The sequence below is a fragment of the Entelurus aequoreus genome, linkage group LG22 (assembly GCF_033978785.1).
Source record: "Entelurus aequoreus isolate RoL-2023_Sb linkage group LG22, RoL_Eaeq_v1.1, whole genome shotgun sequence".
Lineage (NCBI taxonomy): Eukaryota > Metazoa > Chordata > Actinopteri > Syngnathiformes > Syngnathidae > Entelurus > Entelurus aequoreus.
The window spans coordinates 9,442,194-9,462,037 of NC_084752.1; the positions used below are offsets into that span (position 1 = coordinate 9,442,194).

The 19,844-nt window shown below is 39.8% G+C and overlaps 2 protein-coding genes across 7 annotated transcripts in view; both read right to left on the reverse strand.

Moving 5' to 3' along the window:
- Nucleotides 1–14: 14 nt before the first annotated feature.
- LOC133639368 (ADP-ribosylation factor-binding protein GGA3-like) lies at nt 15–14,991 on the reverse strand. 5 transcript variants are annotated; one of them, XM_062032628.1, is made up of 16 exons: nt 14,851–14,991; nt 12,509–12,593; nt 11,076–11,151; nt 10,504–10,602; nt 8,989–9,112; nt 8,520–8,620; nt 7,753–7,833; nt 7,491–7,622; nt 4,125–4,323; nt 3,854–4,024; nt 2,377–2,423; nt 2,191–2,303; nt 1,977–2,110; nt 1,740–1,909; nt 1,552–1,662; nt 15–752 (listed from the first exon to the last, which is right to left on the reverse strand). In XM_062032628.1, exons 1-16 carry the CDS (start codon nt 14,891–14,893, stop codon nt 645–647), a joined length of 1,794 nt encoding a protein of 597 aa, XP_061888612.1. In that variant the 5' UTR covers nt 14,894–14,991; the 3' UTR covers nt 15–644. The 5 variants fall into 5 exon arrangements, with proteins under 5 accessions (XP_061888612.1, XP_061888611.1, XP_061888615.1 ...); XM_062032627.1 differs by having other exon boundaries at nt 16–752; nt 7,491–7,628; XM_062032631.1 differs by having other exon boundaries at nt 17–752; nt 7,491–7,628; nt 11,076–11,144; nt 14,851–14,893.
- A 1,511-nt stretch (nt 14,992–16,502) lies between these two features.
- Nucleotides 16,503–19,844, reverse strand: part of ears2 (glutamyl-tRNA synthetase 2, mitochondrial) — a 22,726-nt gene continuing 19,384 nt past the window's right edge. For both annotated transcript variants that reach the window (XM_062033610.1, XM_062033609.1), the window contains exons 8-10: nt 17,999–18,129; nt 17,787–17,922; nt 16,503–17,584 (exon numbers count right to left, since the gene is read on the reverse strand). In XM_062033610.1, coding sequence (XP_061889594.1) covers nt 17,411–17,584; nt 17,787–17,922; nt 17,999–18,129 — 441 coding nt within the window. In that variant the 3' untranslated portion in view covers nt 16,503–17,410. The remainder of the gene's footprint in view (nt 17,585–17,786; nt 17,923–17,998; nt 18,130–19,844) is intronic.

Below are 19,844 nucleotides of genomic sequence, written 5' to 3' on the forward strand. Positions count from 1 at the left end.
AATCTGCAAATTGTAACTTTGAAGGTTATTGAGTGTAATTCACTTTCCAGCCACTGCTTTGATTTGATTTTATTGTCATCTAGTTCCAACTGTATTTTGTTTAAAAAAAAAAACACCAAAAAAAGTTCATACAATAAAATATGAACGTGTGGAACTGGTTGACATAAATAATGAAAGTTGTTTACTTTTGATTTTGAACTTAATTGACTGAGAAGGCTCCCGTCCCCAATTAATACAATTATCTAGTGCTATAAACAGTTGTTAGTTAACATATGGACACATACCGTTTCAAATTAGAAACACATCTGGGTTTTTTTTTATTCAGATCGACGGTGGCAGGTCAGCCTTCAGATTTAATTAGGTATCATCCGGCAAAAAAATATAAAATTGACAAAATTGATTATTTAGTAATGTCTTAATAAAAAAAAACTTCTCCTTAGGACATGTTAGAAAATATGGAATGTCAGAAATGCATTAAATTAAATACTTTTCCTTGGCGAGTGAAAACACAATAACTTGAAAACAACAACACAAGCCCAATAAGGGACAAAGACAAAAGATTTTTATCCACAGAAAATAATGTCCATGAGTGTTTATGTAGAGGAATGTGTGTGTGTGTGTGTGTGTGTGTGTGTGTGTTTTCATCAGCCAATCATAGTGGTCCAGTCAGGGAAGTTTTGTATCTCTCCGGTCTTGTTCAACTGTTGGCGTCCATGTGTCAGTGTGAGTTTGTAGCGAAGGCGAACTTTACGCTGAAGAGAAGCAAAGATATAATATTGAAATGAATCAACAAAAGGTCCATCAAAAAGGTATCGTTCATTTACACTGTAGCCAAAGAAGAGGGACAGTGTGACGATAACCATTGGACAAAAAATACAATTTTCTGCCATATTAGAAAGGGGCTGCTTGCTCAGTACAATATGATCAATAAAGTTGCATACTGAATACAAATGTTGTTTACTAAGTAGATTCTAACATAAATACACCTATTACACACATCACACTCACAGTAAATACCAGCTATGCCACTAAGGGAAATCATCCCTGAAATTATTCCCAGTCATAAAAGGGTAGTAGTTTTACTTGATTTTAACATAAATGACGGAAAGGTAAGACATACTAAAACATTTCCGGTAAAGTAAACTAAGGTTTAATGACAATGACAGTTTGAACTTGAAATAAATACGTTCACTTAAACATGATTTGCTATACGAACATGTTTTATTAGAACTAAAAAAAAGTTAATCAGTATCTCTTATCATATTTTGTTCGACTTTGAAGATTCATTGATTCATCTCTTTCAAAACCTGTTTTTAGGCAAATATTTCTAAGACAAAGTCAGAGACATAAAATAGTCCTGTTTTATATTTGATCAGTGCATATCAATGCCCATTAACTACACCATACATCACTATTCATACTTTTAATTTTCCTGAGGGAACTCTCCTGAAGGAATCAATAAAGTACTATCTATTCTTCCTGGTGTCCACACAACACAAGAATATTACAAAGATGACCGATCAGATAACTAAAAAAAACACTTAAACTCACCGTCTCTGGATTAGCTAACAGGAGCACTTGTGCAATGGCAGGTGGGGGCAAGAGGGGGTTGTACGAAGGCATGTATGTTGTTGATGCAGTTTGAAGTTTCACTGACATGGTCTGAAGGACAAAAAATGACGCTAAGACAGACCCTTCTCTCCTCACACTGCATACACTGTGTGAGTGTTTGTTTTTACCTTTGGCACAGCAGCTTGAAACAAAAAATCTTTCACCTCCAGGGAGGACGTGTTCACAGTGGAGAGGACGACCACAGCAACACTGGGATGACCGCGCGGGGAGTCTCTCGCAAAATGGAGCGAGACGTGGACCCCACCTTGGTCGTATATGGTGATGGGTTCCAACTGACCTAGGAGGAAGAAGACAACATGTTGGCGACCATTAAGGAGAGAGAACACACTCGTATGCACACATACTTGACCTGATGCTCTCCATTGGAACTAAGACGTTTTCAAGCACATTCTGCGGACAAATGCTTTCCTCTGAATGTCCCGGAGGTTGACAGTGACTGGAAGATGATCCCAAGCTTGTAAATGTCTGATTGTGTGACCTGACAGGAGGCCAAAAATGGACATTAGACCAGCTAAGTACACAAAAGACACATTTTTTGGGTTGATTTGCTGTGATCACCGAATGTCTGTCCCATTTGATGAACAATTGCTACCCCCACAACCACGGGCTATCAGCGAGGGGCCACTCTCCACACTCTGCTCTGTACTCTCTCCATCGACTCCTCCATTCAACTGGGCACAAAAATTGATATTGACTTTTTATTTTATGAAATGTTTCTATTATAAATCACATAAAAATTCTTACCTGCATCAGGTCGTCACAATACGATTTTGGAGACAGAAGAAGTAACTCTGGAATCAAAGGAAAACACAACATTACACAATCAATCACAGTGGTACCTAAACTTATGAGTGTTTTGAGATAAGAACTGTCTCTTGACTTCTTCATCGTATGGGCAGCTGTTTTCCGGCACCCGGACCTGAGGCCGAGGGTCTATGCCTTTTACCACCCCAGGCCCGGGGGGCCCTCCCGTTCATATGTCAGGACACACAGAAGTGAGCCAGGTCACCGAGCAGTCATCCAGTCTCTTGACTAATTCTTATGCTTTAAGTTTTAGCAAATGTCACAGTGAAGCCCGTAAGATACGCCCAAAACATCCGGTCTTACTGGCGAGCATTAGGTTATACCATAGCATAACTTTGTTGTTCCAAACATAAAGTGAGTGTGATGGACAGTGCTGAGACGAAGCAGATGATATCAGTTAAAGAAAAAAATCATCACATACATGACCGAGCGTGTCGGTAACTTGGCGAAACAATTCCGAGTGAATCGCTGCTAGTCTGCACCATCCTGAAGCATAATTAGTCGATAAGGCCAGCCAAGAATGTTAAAATAATATTTAAATGGCAGGCAAATCGTCATGAAAATCTGGGAAAGGCTGCTGATGGTGTATTTGACAGAGAATCAGCTGGAAAGAGATATTGTAGAAGTCCATTCTTCAAGGTAAATGCTGAACACTATTATTACATTACTTCATAAAACTACTGTAGTTGTCTGTACTATTTTTATTGCATTGTTTTTATAAATTATTTATTATCCAAAAATTTAAAAAAAGGCATGTTACATTTTTAAATTGTGCTGACCTTGGAGATGGAGATTTTAATTAATTTCAATGGGAAATGTTGATTTAGGATACAAATGTTTTGAGTTAAGAGCTCCGTTACAGAACCAGTTAAGCTCGTAAATTGAGGTACCATTGTACGTTCATCAGTGTAAAGTGAACTTTAAAAATCCATGTGGCTCTTCTTTTAATACACACAAATCCCCAAATGTTCAAATGCATTGATATTTTCACCCAAGATGCTTTGAATTGGATATCATTCCAAACCAGTAAGGTTCTTGCTATAAGGCTGTAATAGAACAAAATCTCTGTCTGAAAGTTTAAAAAAAGAAATATTGCACTCATTAGACCCTTGATGCCATTTTTTATCATGCATCTCAGACTACAAATTACGCACAACTTGCAGGGTTCTTGCTTTAACAGAACCTTAAACATTACAAGTTAAAAATAGCGCTCTGATAAGACCCTTGACCCCAGCTAGCTCATACATTGAGGTGGATATGGTTAAATAATGCACTAATACAACAATTATTTTACAATATGTATTTTCTATAATATAGAAAAATAACAAAGTTAAAAAAAAGAACTGAAATTACATCTAACCACATCTTCTTCATGCATCGTTGATGAGAAATTATTCAAAATGAGAAGGTGTAGTACTGCCTGACTCAGGAGCGCTCTGCTCAGTCACAGAGTTGCAAGTGCTTTCCAGATGAGCGTAGAAGACGGGTGAGTCAGAAGGCGAGTCAGCTTTTCTGTCCGTCTGCGGCGAGTCGAAAGCCGAGAGGTCGATGAGGTGGTAGCTCTTAATCTCTCTGGGACTTGTAGGAGCTACAACGGCAGCACTCAGTCATATACAGTACTTTAACAATAATGCACGATACATAACATAAGATCGCCAATTCACTATGTGGACGTTCCGTGGCCTCACTTTTATTTGTCGCTGCTTCTTCACTTTTGCTCCTTCCATTACACTGCCCTTTTCCCAATTGCTCTTTGTAGGCACTGACGACAAGTGTGAGATCGTCGTTGGCGGACAGGATCTGTGTCAGAGCGTCGTCGTCATCCACCGTGTCGCTTGCCAGGCGAAAAAGCCTCGGCCTGAGTCGCTCACAGCTATCGTACAAGACCTATAATAGAAAAGTTTAGGCCAGGTGTTATGGGGAATTGCGGATTTTTCTGATGTACGTAGCAGCAGTTGGTATTCTGTTGATTAAATGACAAATGTTTGTGATCAATGGGCAACTACTATACCTTTTAAGACTGCACATGTCAAAACACTGAATTTCACGGGAAACACCAGAAAAATATTATAGTATTTGTCAGAATAATTGTATCTAAGTTATCACAAAACTTTGTGTTTCCATGAGTTCCCGATGAGAGGACAAAAGCTGTCTTTGATCTTACCAATCAAAAGGCTTGTAAAACTCCACTGTGTAGGATGGGAAGCGACATGAAAGTGTCGGTTTCTTTGATCTATTGTAATCCACAGGAAGATTTTGTCTTTACCCGAGATCTACAAAGCGGAGAGGAAGCAAGACCTGACCGCCTCCAGGCACCTTTTCTTTTAACTGTTTTGTAACCAAAGGCAACGGCTGTTTACGACCCCCCTTTCTTTAGAAACAGCTGTTGCCATGTAATCAGGGAATGTCCAAGTAAAAGAGGAGGCGTACAATCTTTCGTCAGAGCGTGGTGGAAGACTATACAAAGAGTACAGCTCAGACGTTTCTCCTCAATGAGCTAAATCGAATGCTGTCTCTGTTTAATTCCTTGCTTCTTGTCTATTTAATAGAGGTCATCAGTGTTTGAACCTGACATTATTATTACTGCTAGAATTGAGTCTATGAATGTTCTCATTCATATAGGTCATTGTCATCTCAGAGCATTCAATTGATTGCAACTCGAGTGTTTGGTTTGTCTCAGAAACCTTCATCAGTTTGTGCTCATAGGCTTAAATTGGTCAAATGTAGTCTAGCAGCTGGTGCCAAAACCCCAAATATTTATACCCTAAAACCAGGAAGGTGTGCCTGGACAAGGATGGTTTTGCCCTATCGTAGTGAGAAAAACAACTGCTTTGATGCAAAAAGAGCAATCCTAACTGTCAAAGCTGTGGATCGACTACTACCAGTCCAAAATAGTCGAAATCCCCCACGTAAGCATTCCCTTCAGTTGTAAACAAATGGCACAAATGGCATTCTGGTCACTTTCCGTGACCAAAATGTTTTTAACTCATGTTATTTGTTGGAGGCTATATTGCAGAGTGTTTTAGGAATGGTTGAAAGGACGGTGTTGTATGTTGGAGACAGGTGGTGTCGCAGACCACCTCCTGTGTTTATGGATGGTTTTTCAACCTTGACATAGATGGCTGCCCTCACTATTCTTTCGTACCATCCGTCCTACCTGTCCAGAATCTGTACATTTTTGTTCTCAAAGGAGTGCTGGTTGGTTGTTTTGTGGATTCATATATTGTAATTCATACCAGTGTAATCATCATTACACTGGATAGCATACACAAAATTGTTTTTGTGGGTGTGGGGTGTCCATTCTTTAGAATGCAGCAGTCTCTGTCTCAGGGTGTTGCCTGGTTTGAAGTGTACTAGGATGTTGTGTTGGTTAAAAATTCTTCTGAGTTTCTCAAATAGACCTGATACATGGAATGACAATATTTTTTCCTCCTCATCCACTCTGTTCTTGTTATTTCTGGAACTAGATGCACTTTTCACAAAAGACCAGTTGGGGTAACCACAGGTTTTGAGGGCTTCCCTTAAATGCCTATACTCTTTCAGCCCTTTGAGACTTTTGTGATTTAGGGCTATATAAATAAACATTGATTGATTGATTGATTAACTCTTTCTCTTTGACCTGTGGGCTGGTATGAACATTATCAGCTATGTGTTGTAGGGTTCTGATAACGCCCAGTTTGGGTTCAAGTGGGTGGTGTGAGTCAAAAAGTACGTATTGATCGGTATGTGTAGATTTTTGGTTAACCCCTGATTTCTCAAATATGGCCATCACAGTCCAAAAAAGGCAACTTACTGTCTTTGACATCTTCACATATGAACTTGATGTTTTTGTCCACTGAGTTAATGTGCTCGGCGAAGGCTTGCACTTCTTGGTTTCTGATTTCCACAAATGCGTCATCCACATATCTGTACCAATGACTTGGCGCTGTTCCCTTAAAAGAGCTCGTAGCTCTCTTGTCCATGTCCTCCATGTAAAGGTTTGCTACAATTGATGATAAAGGTGATTCCATGGCACAACCATGTTTTTGTCGGTAAAACGTTCCCATGAATTGAAAGTATGTAGTGTTAAGGCAAAGCTCCAGCAAAAGGCAAAAGGGGAAATTACACTTCAACGACTGTTGTTTGCTTTGACAGTAGGATTGCTCGTTTGCATTAAAACAGTTGTTTTTCCTCACTACGATAGGGCGAAACCATCCTTGCCCAGGCACACCTTCCTGGGTTTGGAGTATAAATATTTGGGGTTTTGGAACTAGCCGCTAGACTCGATCTGACCAATCTAAGTCTATGAGCACGTACTGCTAGAATTATTTATAGTATATGTAGCAACACTTTTTTTTTAGGTAACTTTAATTACATTTTTTGTTACAATGACAAATTTCTAGTTCTTAGTGTATGTTGATTGGCTGGAAGTAATCTACTGCCATATAGTGAGACATGCAGCGCCCTGTCACACTTAAAATTGACTTACGAACCCTCTTGGATGCAACCATACCCTAACGAGCTACTTTATTAAGTACACTGTCACAATATAATGAGATCCATTAAGAAAGGTGTATAAAAAAATCCACTTTCAAAAGGATGACAATGCACAGCACAGAAAGAATCAATAATAATTATTACCTTTGTAAAAGCAGAAGTTATTTTATAGCTCTTGTACTGGATCATTTAATATGTATAAGGGGGTATATAGCTATTGGATGATACCCTTGTGGGTACCATCTGATGGCTACCACACTGTATGGTATGGAATTTGAAAAAAAACTGTTGCACTTTAAATGATCCTGCTAAAATACTGTAACTTTACAACATTGCATACTAATTTGTAACTAGCACTTTTTATATGTATACTGCACTTGTATCTTAAATTGCTTTTTATCATGTAATTTCAATCTTGTTATGTATTTTTAATCTTGTTGTGTAATTTTAATTGTGGATGCTGAATGTGCCTTAAAATGACTAAATATGGAAATTAGCATGGTCCTAAATCTGATGCAGCCATATTTTTTTATGTAAATGCACATTTTCTTTTAAATAAAATAAACAAAAGTTACAACCTTTAAATCATCACTAGGCTGTAAGGACGATCCAGTGACTGTATGTTGGTCCAACATCTCTCTGAGCTGCATAGTACTGCTTTCAACTTCCTTCAGGATGGATTCCCGCTTGGACACTTTCTCAGCTTTCTCCTGTTCCTGAAGCGCGCGCACACACACACACACACACACACACACACACACACACACACACACACACGCACACAACTTTTAAACATGACTAAGCTGAGGGCTGCATGGTGTTCTTCATACCAGGCCTCACCTCTTTCATTGTGCTTTTTATGAGGCTGTTGGCTGTCTCCAGGTCTTCAGGGTGTCCACTTTTTAATAACCTGGCTAACATCTACAAAAGAAAACAGAAATAAGTACGTCTACTGCTGTTATGGTGGAACCCTCCTCTTAAAGACACACACACACACACACACACACACATAATCAAATGTAAACAATCAAATGCAGACCTACCAAGTCAGACCTACATCCATCCATCCATTTTCTACCGCTCGTCCCGTTCGGGGACCCCGCCCCGGATTGTAAATAATGTAAATAATTCAATGTGATTATCTTGTGTGATGACTCTATTATGATGATAGTATATATCTGATAGTATATATCCGTATCATGAATCAATTTAAGTGGACCCCGACTTAAACAAGTTGAAAAACTTATTCGGGTGTTACAATTTATGAATGAATGATCTTTATTGTCATTGTGCATGTACAGGTACAGGTCCAACGAAATTTAGGTTGCTTCCCTAAGGTGCTTTGCATTTAAAAAAAAGAAGAAACCACACAATATACAAAAACAACACAATATACACAATATGCAATATGGCCTAAGACCACTCTAAGAGGCAATGTAAAAAAAAACGAGACAGTAAAAAGTATAAAGTGACTAGTCAACTGACTAGACAGGAGTTATGCTGGTTTAGTGGTCAATTGTACGGAATACGTACTTCACTGTGCAACCTACTAATAAAAGTCTCAATCAATCAATCAAACACACACACACACACATTCAGATACACACCGTGGCTTTCTCTACTTGGTCAAAGACAGAGTCTGTACTTCTTTGCGGTGGAGGAGCCATTGTGACAGTTTCTGGTCGTTCTGGATCTTTCTTTATGAAGCCTTAAATAAGAAAATTACATAAAAAATGTAAACAACTGTATATGCTCTACCTGTAAACGTCAGCATGGTAAGTAAAACACAGAAGTTTCAAATCAACAGCTGAGTAGCGCAATCAACATTTTGAAGCACACACAAGAGGCAGATTAAGCTGCTGGATGCAGGCAATTGATGACAGTGACAGTTCCTGCCCACCTGATGTGTTAATACCGGTAAGTACAAATACATCAGAAGGTTGCCTACAGCCATAGCTGCCTGTTAATAGCAATATTTTTTTTACCATACACAATAGACCTAGTTAATTGACTTTAGAGAATTTACAGTACAGTGAAGTGTCTGAGATGTTTCAAACAGTTTACATCCTGTTGCACCTTGTTTCTTCAGCATGGAGTAGGCTTCCTGAATCTTGGTTTCCTCTTTCAGCCAGAGCGTCCAGCCGTACAGAACCTCAGTCAGTCGATCTTTAACCTTCTGGGGAGTCCATGAGCCAAAGTACTGCACAGAGGAGATGCAACACAAACACAACTTTTGTTCATTTGGTCAACTGTTTGTGCCCAATACGCCAAAAGAAGGAGCAGCCCGAAGACTACAGCATCACAATAAGCATCATCACTCAATATCAGGTATCTTGATGGTTTTCACATTAATTTAACAGTTTGAGTTTGAGTTTATTTCGAACATGCAAGCATACAACAAGATACATCACAATTTCCAGTTTCTCTTTTCAACATGTTCGGAAAGGAGTAGGAAAAAGCAGAGCTTATTTAATCCTACCCCTTTTCTATACATAACAGTTGCTAAAACTTTTGTTCACTTCCTGTTCACTTTGTAGTTCAGGTTCTTCATCACGTACACAGCTACTCCTCCTCCATTTTTGTTGGTTCTGTTGCTGTAGTTTAGTTCATATCCTTCCAGATCAAAATCTATTCCTTTTTTATCATCAATCCATGTTTCTGTGACAGCAATCACCTTGAAGGGTTCGTTGATGTGTTCCAAAAAGTTCTTAATGTTGTTGTAATTTGCATACAAGCTTCTGCTATTAAAATTAATAATTGACAATTTGTCATCACATTTAATGTTGCTATTATATTGATCATCTGTATAATAAAAACAATTATTACTGATGTGGGAGAAAAATGTTGTATCTGGATCTATATCATTTTCCAAATCCTGGTTTTTGTGATCTTTGTTGCAGAAATTTTTTTAGTTCCATATTTTCTTGTTCAACAATCTTTGATGTTGTTTCAATAATCTCTATAAGTGTAGGTGGATGCAATCCTGAATGTAGGTCCTCTTGTTTAGTTATCCCTTGGAACATAGTAGTGCCGATGCTGAATTTAGGTGCTTGTTTTCTGTCAGAGTCCATTATCATCGTTGTTGTGGTAGCTGTGTAAACTTTAAAAATTGTCCAGGTCCTTGATGTCATGGACAACAATTACTCTTGCTTCTGGACCTCCATTCAGCTTGATGTAGATTTTACAGTTGGCGCTCCAAGTTCCCTGGATTTTTCCCTGCTTCCTCAAGTCGCGTGCTTTCTTGGCGATTCCAGCATTACGTTTTGTGAGATGCTCATTCATGTACACATTTGTTCCCTTCAGCTTCTTTCCCTGTCTCAGTGGGGGTTTTTTTAACAAATGTATGCAACTTAAATTCATAAAAACATTTCCTGAGTTAATAAAGCTTTAACGATTGTCACACACCATTGTACAGTACACGTAATATATCTCTGTATTGATAAACATTTTTTAGGCCTCTGATTGGCCTAAATGCAGCAAAGACAGCGGCGGAATGCATTTATGAGGACATATTTTTTTCAAACTACACTTAAGTGGATAGAGCTGAAAAAATGTGCGTTTTGTAAAATGAGCACTGTCATTAATTCTTACCTTTGGCGTCAAGACTTTGATGAGTTCATTGAGGAACCGAAACTTTGCCGCTTCTCCGTGGAACCTCTTGCCACAGTTACTCATGCACGCCTCCAGAACCTGTGAACAAAGCGCTCTCAGCACACCGCTCATCCACAAGCGGTGCGTAGCAAGCAAATGTTTCGTGGCAAAAATCCGGGACAAGTCATAGGCACGCGTGGTCGGATGTCACATGAGATGTCAGAAGACCCCGCAAATGAAAACAATGTGGACTCCAGATAGATTCCATTTAAGTGCAGTCATTTTTTGCCGGCATGTGATGAAGGTTAGTTGCAGATATTATTTACGGCCCCACGCTGTGTGAAAACAAAAGGCAATGTGTCCTAACACTTAATATATGTTAATAATACATGTTGATCCGTACATTTTATATTCTCATCTTTTTCTGGGGCACAGAGAAGCTGGAGCCAATAATGTTGATCTCTTGTGTGCATAGAATATGTGAATTAATTTAAAACTCAGATTATATAACAAGATTTTGGCAACAATCTAAGAACCTTTGCATCAGACAGAGAGGATAAGAAGTTACTTACAGTCAGAGCTTGCAACGCTTCTTTTTCCTGGGGAGACTGGATTTTATGTACAAGAAGACTAAGCGCCACCTGTGGACTGACACAGGTTAAGATATAAAAGAAGAATTTGACATGTTGGGAAAGGTTTTGCGCACCTTATAAATTTTTTACATGATCAAATTCAAGCACGATTGAAAACATGGAAAAACATTTGAGCAAAACCTTGTTAAACTTCATGTGGTACCTCAACTAACGAGTAATTTGAGATATGAGCTGTCTCTCTGCTTTTTGTTATGCTTTAAGTTGAAAGCAACATTTGAGTTATGAGCAGTTTCACTGTCGGTTGAAGTAATATTTGTAACGGGGTTGTACTGCAGTAAGGCGTTAATGTATTGTTACATGTTGTTGTTCCTGCTTTATTTACACAAAAAACAAACATGTTTTGATTAAACAGCTGATGGGCACCGCTCATAGATTGACATTATGCCCACAACCATCGGAACTAAGAAAGTTAGTGCGAAGGCGAGGAAGCGTGCGACCAAATCAGAGAAACAAACTATTAAAAACATCTTTCTACCTGTTAGCAGCTATTCTGGCGAGTCAAGCCCCGCCGTAGCAACAGTCTACATCACACAAGCTGCAGCTAGCCTCTGCTGCATGCAGTCGCAAACGTCGAAACGACAAACATCTATCCATAAAAATATTAAGAAGCTGCATATACTGTGTTTGACGTGTTTCAGTTTGTTTTGTCTGGTCTTGACTCGACAAACTGGACGGTCGAGTATGGCCTTTGGCACACAGACATACGTATCGATTGACTTCGCGGGTTTGTCACTCAAATACGTACGTGTGGAAATAAATGTCCTATTTCCTATTGTTACATGATGGATACAGTGTTGCTAGATGTCACGAGAGAAACAAGCAAGCAACTCTATGAAAACAACTCACTTATAATAAGCGGATAATAAACTGACTTGGCAACACTGGACAGAGAAGCGGCACAAATTAGTCTGGTGCCAAAGGTAAATATTGAACAATTAGTTTTTAATTATTCTATAACCCTACTGTTGTTTGTAGTACATGCTATTGTAATGTTTTCCAAACAATATTTATTGTCTAAAAGTTAGTTTTTCATTTTGAAAGGCATGTTTTATGTTAAAATTGTGCTGTTTTCATTTCAAAGGGCGGGGCTGCTTTGAGATATGAATGTTTTGAGTTACAAGCTCGGTCGTGGAACGCAATGTGTTCGTAAGTTGATGTACCACTGTACTAATACAGCCAAAACAAAAGTGAATAATAGAAGTGGATGCTCCACACGTTTGAAAGGATGTTCAGCAATAACACAACATGGAGGTGAGGCAACAACGTTCGCAAGCGCGCTTCCACTAAAAACTTGAGTTGACTTGAAGCACATAAACGTAAAGCATGTAAAGATTATATAATTCCGCACTCACCCATCAGCCTCCTTGTTGACCAGCTGATAGAAGCCCTGGATGCAGTCCCATCTGTCCTCCTGGTTCCTTGGGTCTGTGGCACCATCTGAGACATTAGATGTGGGGCGGGGGGGGGGGGGTGTCAACCACACGGAGGAAGTAGCAATAATAACTAAACTAAAAATTGATTTATGTTTAAAAAAAAACAATGAGGGAAGTGAAAATAAAAGAGCACGGTGGTAAAGTTATAAAACACATACAGCAGTGACATTTCTGCTATGGAGTCTGAGAATTACACACTGGAAAATGCTGCAATTGTAAAATTAAACAAACTAGATCACTAAGACATCTGAAATATGTAGTAGTATGTACTTCAGATAATTATGTTATGACAATATCTATTGTATAGGCCTACTGTTTGTTTCCAAAAGTATTTGTTTCTGTTGTTTGCAGAGCATTACAATAAAAGTTATCACTTAACTAGGCAAAACTATGATTCATATGAAAAAACATGCTGAATCATGACTGTATGTATTTCATATTATGTATGGAGTAGTTCCACGATACACAATATCATTTTTATTTAAAAAAAACGGCGGCTTGGGAGTCAGAAGTGTAATCATAGGCTACTGGTATAAAGTGGAAGTGTTTAAATTGATATTATGAAATACGTATATTATTGATGTTTTTATGTATTCGTGTAATCCATCCATCCATTTTCTACCGCTTGTCCCTTTTGGGGTCGCGGGGGGTGCTGGAGCCTATCTCAGCTGGACACGGGTAGAAGGCGGGGAACACCCTGGACAAGTCGCCACCTCATCGCAGGGCCAACACAGATAGACAGACAACATTCACACTTACATTCACACACTAGGGCCAATTTAGTGTTGCCAATCAACCTATCCCCAGGTGCATGTCTTTGGAGGTGGGAGGAAGCCGGAGTATCCAGAGAGAACCCACGCAGTTACGGGGAGAACATGCAAACTCCACACAGGAAGAACCCGAGCCCAGGATCGAACGCAGGACCTTTGTACAGTCAAAGTGGAGGCACGTAAATAAGACCAACCACAAAACAGTGCATACTGAATTAAGAGACGGTGGTCAAAAATCGGCTTGAAAACTGTCTGTAAAACATAATCTATGCAAAGTTTTGACAAAAGAACCACTATTGGGATGGGACAGCATGGCCTTGTTCACGAGTGAGGGAAGAGTGGATCGTGAGATCGTCTTCAGTAATGGTGAAAAAGGAGCTGAGCCGGAAGGCAAAGCTCTCAATTTATTGGTCGATCTCCGTTCCCATCCTCACCTATGGTCATGAGCTTTGGGTTATGACCGAAAGGACAAGATCACGGGTACAAGCGGCCAAAATGAGTTTTCTCCGCCGGGTGGCGGGGCTCTCCCTTAGAGATAGGGTGAGAAGCTCTGTCATCCGGGAGGAACTCAAAATAAAGCCGCTGCTCCTCCACATCTAGAGGAGTCAGGTGAGGTGTTTCGGGCATCTGGTCAGGATGACGCCCGAACGCCTCCCTAGGGAGGTGTTTGGGGCACGTCCGACCGGCAGGAGGCCACGGGGAAGACCCAGGACACGTTGGGAAGACTATGTCTCCAGGCTGGCCTGGGAACGCTTCGGGATCCCCCGGGAGGAGCTGGACGAAGTGGCTGGGGAGAGGGACGTCTGGGCTTCTCTGCTTAGGCTGCTGCCCCCGCGACCCGACCTCGGATAAGCGGAAGAAAATGGATGGATGGGATGGGCCGTGCCATGTAGAAGGTAAATGTGTGGCAGTGATGTCTACAAGAGCACATTTAGCACCTAAACGTTGGAATTTTACGATTTATTATTGTTAATCTGTGTACTAGGTTTTGAATGGTCTTGGCTTAATTTTAACATAATTGTTTGATGGAATAATGGACATTTTACATGTAAATAGCCAATGGCTATTAATATGTCCCTTTTAAAATCAACTATGCTGTAAACTTTAAGTTTCTTGACTTCATCCACTGTACAATGATTCCATGTACAAATATGGAATAGTTCAAATAAAAAAAATTGTATAATTTTGGTACTTACTTTGCTGTCATCTTTCGCGAGCGCGAGACATACTTCCTGGTATACAAACGCGTCATGTTTAGCCAAATAATTTTTGTTGTGAAGCTCAAATTGATATAAAGATTAAACAAATCCAGTAATTTACGATTTAGTTGGGATTAATTTGTCAACAAACAAAAAAATCCTATATATGAAAGACGTACGAGCCGCGAAGCTAAATACCGCAGCAAAAGCACATTTGGAGATGCGTTCGCTGACATTGCGTCAAAACTGAAACGCTAACTATAAAGGAAAAATAACTTTCGCCGATACTCACTCAGCCATGACTTCAGAGTTGCCTGGCTGTCATCAGTCGCCATTGTCGCTCGTAACTGTCTTCAGCTACACGTCCGGGGGTGGGTTTTTAGAGGTTGCTGGCGTGTCAAGCTGTCTCCTTCCGTTGGTAACATGTGACACTCATGCTGCGTTCAATGGTCATGCTCCTTGCACCGTAATTGCGCAGTACTACTCGTTAACTATCGACACTTACTGTAAGCAACTTTTATACTATTAATCCTGTTCATACTTAAGTCTGACTTCCTAGTACACAAGTAAAAGTTAAAAGTTGAAGTACCAATGATTGTCACACACACACTAGGTGTGGTGAGATTATCCTTTGCATTTAACCCATCACCCTCACCTCCTAGGAGGTGAGGGGAGCAGTGAGCAGCAGCGGTGCCCGTGCCCGGGAATCCTTTTTGGTGATTTAACCCCCAATTCCAACCCTTTATGCTGAGTCGCCAAGCAGAGAGGTAATAGGTCCCATTTTTGTAGTCTTTGGTATGACTCGGCCTACCGATCTCAGGGCGGACACTCGAACCACTAGGCCACTGAGCAGGTAACGTACACTATTTACACAGATCACTAATCAACTTGTCACAAACAAACCTACTTATGGCACTCACTGGCTATAGTGTACAACAGCAGCATGCAACACACTTTAGTTTAATATTTACAGTTTTTATGACAGCGTTTCTTTTCGCTTGTTAACTTCAGCAGACCTTCAGCAAGAGTACTTGGTGAAATGATCACAGCAACTAATGGAGAGATGCCAACTTCTGACAATCAAAGTCAGGGGTTTTATTTTCATGTTTTCAAAATGCTCCAGTAGTCACGTGGACACAAATACACAGAGGGTTGTTTCTTGCAAATAGTTGGACACCTAGATGATCGCACAGAATGTTGTCACTGCCACATGAGTGTTTCCAAGCTCACTGTTAATAATTGTTAACTTGTTAAAACAATGAAATTGTTATTCCCCTTAATATTGCAAAGGCAATCTGATATGTGATTTGTATCTCTTAGAGTTGAGTCTTTTTTAAATAACACATGATTTTGTGACTAACAATATTTGATACATTTAGTATAAAATATCCTTTTTCACAAACCAATAAATTATATTTGTTTTCAATAAATAATTGTTTTCTATTTAACTGCTTCAGAGAATAAAAATGACCCAAAAAATATGTATTATATCGTAATTGCTTAGGGCTTGTGTGCTGTTTCTGCCTTGGATTATGACTTGTTACGGTTTGTCAATAAACCTTCTAGAAAGCATCAGCGCATCCACGTCTCTGTTGGGACGCTCTACAATAAACACAGCAAGCACGCCATCGTTTAAAGTCTAAGACAGCCAACATTTTACTGGAAATATTCAAATCTGTTAGCAAGTTTATACCATTATTGATCGATTAATGATTGGTAAATTAAACAATATATACGATTTAATTGCATATTGCATTTTTGTGCTATATTTATTATGGATGATGTTCGAAACCGGATCTCTCGGTTGTTCGATAAGAAAATAACCGTTCGATAAGAAAATAACCGATTCCATGCACTCGAATCCCTTTTTTGAGAACCGATTCCCGTTATTGAGGCCACTGTAGTAAAGAAAAAGCGTTTGTTCTTTATTCGAATCCCTGGGAACGAATCCCGTCCCACAAGAAATGCCCTGTGGCACATCACAGGAAATGACGTAGCGCAGTCATTAGACTGCGCTACGTCATTTCCTGTGATGTCACACAAGCAGCAAAAATAATGGACCGGAAAAAACGCCTCAAGGCATGGCTATTCACCTATAGTGATCACAGAGACAGGTTGTTTTTGTGTTACTGTATATATTTGTTTTTCTGAAAAATCCCACTTAATATACTTTGGGTAACAACAGTCAATATTTATTTATTTTATTTTTTTAGGGGGGTAACAGTCAATATTTATTTATTGATTTTATTTTATTTTATTTTTTTCTTATAAAATAAAAGTGAGCTTTTGTTAAACCAAATATTGTGTTTTTTTCCATATACAACAACCTATCTGGATTTGATAAGAGAATCGATAAGGAATCGGTTCGATAAGAGGATTCGATAATGGGCTTGAACTCAATAATTTCTTATCAAACATCATCCCTAATATTTATACATACTGGCAGCACTGCGGCACAGGGGTTAGTGTGTGTGCCTCACAATACAAAGGTCCTGGGTTCCATCCTGGGCTCGGGATCTTTCTGTGTGGAGTTTGCATGTTCTCCCTGTGACTGCGTGGGTTCCCCTCCGGGTACTCCGGCTTCCTCCCACCTCCAAAGACATGCACCTGGGGATAGGTTGATTGGCAACTATAAATTGGCCCTAGTGTGTGAATGTTGTCTGTCTGTGTTGGCCCTGCGATGAGGTGGCATCTTGTCCAGGGTGTAATCCGCCTTCCGCCCGAGTGCAGCTGGAACAGGCTCCAGCACCCCCGCGACCCCGAACGGGACAAGCGGTAGAAAATAGATGGATGGATGGGTTGGAATTTTTTTGTAGGTTTTACTTGTATTGGTTAGTGTCCATAGGAAGGCTCTATAAGACATCTGTCATTCCAGGAGTTGTACTGATTTTTTGTGAGCCTTTCAAGAACTTCGAGAAAGATGGCATCTCTGAACTGGTGTCGGAGAGCGACAGAAGCTTCTGGAATCGATGGCTGGTTTCTGCAGGCCCCAATGCCACCATCATTTCTGCAACACTGGGCCCTTGCTGAAAGCCAGAAGAAGAGCAAAGGATGAGTGGAAGAAGTTAGTACAGAATAAACAAAACTGCGCATTTCCTCTTTCTATATTACACATTGCCAATTTGGTGGCTGAGTCAGCATGTGTGTTATATTATTGTCATCATTAAACGTGCTATTTGAGTTATGCCAGAAGACCAAACTGTCATGTAAACAAGTGCTGTCATTGACCTGCAATCCGCTGAGAGTTAGCCGAATGAGCTTCATCACTTCTCTGTACTTGGTGGATTTGGTCTGCTTGGCCAGCGTATTCAAATCTCTGCTGAGCTCATCCACTGCTGGCGCCTCTCCATGTTCTTTGATTAATCTACAGTGCAAATACATAATACAGCTATGTTCCTTTTCAGGTGTTTTTGCAAAATGTATCTATTAAAGTGGAGTACCTCAGAGCCAGCGAGGCAATGTGTTGGGACTCCGTGGAGAGCGCTGCCACCTGTTGGCTGGAGAAGGAAGGGCGCACCCACAGGTATGAGTAGGTGGCACTCACAAGCTCCCTCAGTGAGGATATGTGGCCCTGAGGAGGGGTGGAAAGTAGTTTTGATTCAAGATTAAAGCATCCACACAGAATCTACCTGTGGTTTAAAAACAACAACCTTGAGACATGTTCTCTTATTTAACCACTTCTGTAAAATGTAGTGACTGTTGCTAGTTCAGCATCAAGAATCCATGTGATTTAAAAAATCAGCAACAAAAAAACAGAAATTGTGGTATTGGGTCAAACAAACTATGCACGGACATTATAGTCCTCCAACTTTTTAGTGCCACCCTGATGGAGGACAGAGTTAAACATGGAGGACAGAGTTAAACATGGAGGACAGAGTTAAACAACTTGCACTGAGCCTAGTCTATAAAATCCGCTACACCTCCCTGATACCGAAGTACATGTCAAACTACTTCCTTAACGTAAATGACCGCCATAACCACAACACCAGTGGGAGCTCCACTAACCACGTTAAACCCAGATTCCGAACTAACAAAGGTCTTAACTCATTCTCTTTCTATGCCACATCAATGTGGAATGTGCTCCCAACAGGTATAAAAGAAAGGGCATCTCTATCCTCCTTCAATACCGCAATAAAAGTTCACCTCCAGGCAGCTACAACCCTAAACTAACACCCTCCCCGGATTGCTAATAATCAAATGTAAACAATCAAATGCAGATACTTTTTCTTATGCCTTCTGATCTCTCTCTCTCTCTCTCTCTTTATGTCCACTACTTGATGTTCATATCCTACCCGCCCCCACACCCCCTCCACACCCCTGATTGTAAATAATGTAAATAATTCATTGTGATTATCTTGTGTGATGACTGTATTATGATGATAGTATATATGATAGTATATATCTGTATCATGAATCAATTTAAGTGGACCCCGACTTAAACAAGTTGAAAAACTTATTCGGGTGTTACCATTTAGTGGTCAATTGTACGGAATATGTACTTCACTGTGCAACCTACTAATAAAAGTCTCAATCAATCAATGGAAAGAGCCTTGGGGTAATTTTTGATGGCTTGCTTTACCTCCACAGATTACTTCTGTCGTTAAATCTCGTTTCTTTCAGCTACGACTCCTTGCAAAAATTTAAAATTAAAGAGTATCTTCTGCAGGCTGATTTTGAAAGATATATCTATTTGTTATGTCCCATCTGAATTACTTTAATGTTGTGTATGTAAGGCTGGACGAGGGCTCTTTCAGGCATCTGCAGCATGTTTTTTTGAACAAAAACTAAGCAACATGAGCACTTTTGCCCATACTGGCCTGCCTTTACTGGCTCCCAGTTCAATTAAAAATTGTAATTACTGATTTTAAGTGCTTTCACCAAGTGGAACCGCCCTATCTGACTGAGCTGCTGCAGCCTTTTACTCTCCCGCACAGAACCTTGAGGTCTTCAGCTGGCTAGATGGCATAAATGCTAACATGAATGCATGAGAAATTAATGTATTTCCCTATTAAACGACATACCCCAATCTACACTTGCACAAATACATAGCTGTCTGAGCAACTAAGATATTCAGAAGTGAGCATTGAACCTACAAGCTGTGCTCTCTCTTAAGACAGAGTAAAATGTTTTTTTACACGGATGAATATGACACGGAGGTGTCTACGACAGGAAGTGAACTCTAGTTTTCTCTTTATAAATACAAAACATTCTGAAACCTTTACATATTAAAAAGTAAAAAGATCAACTTATTCTAAGACTAAAAAAATATAGCTCTTATAGGAGAAC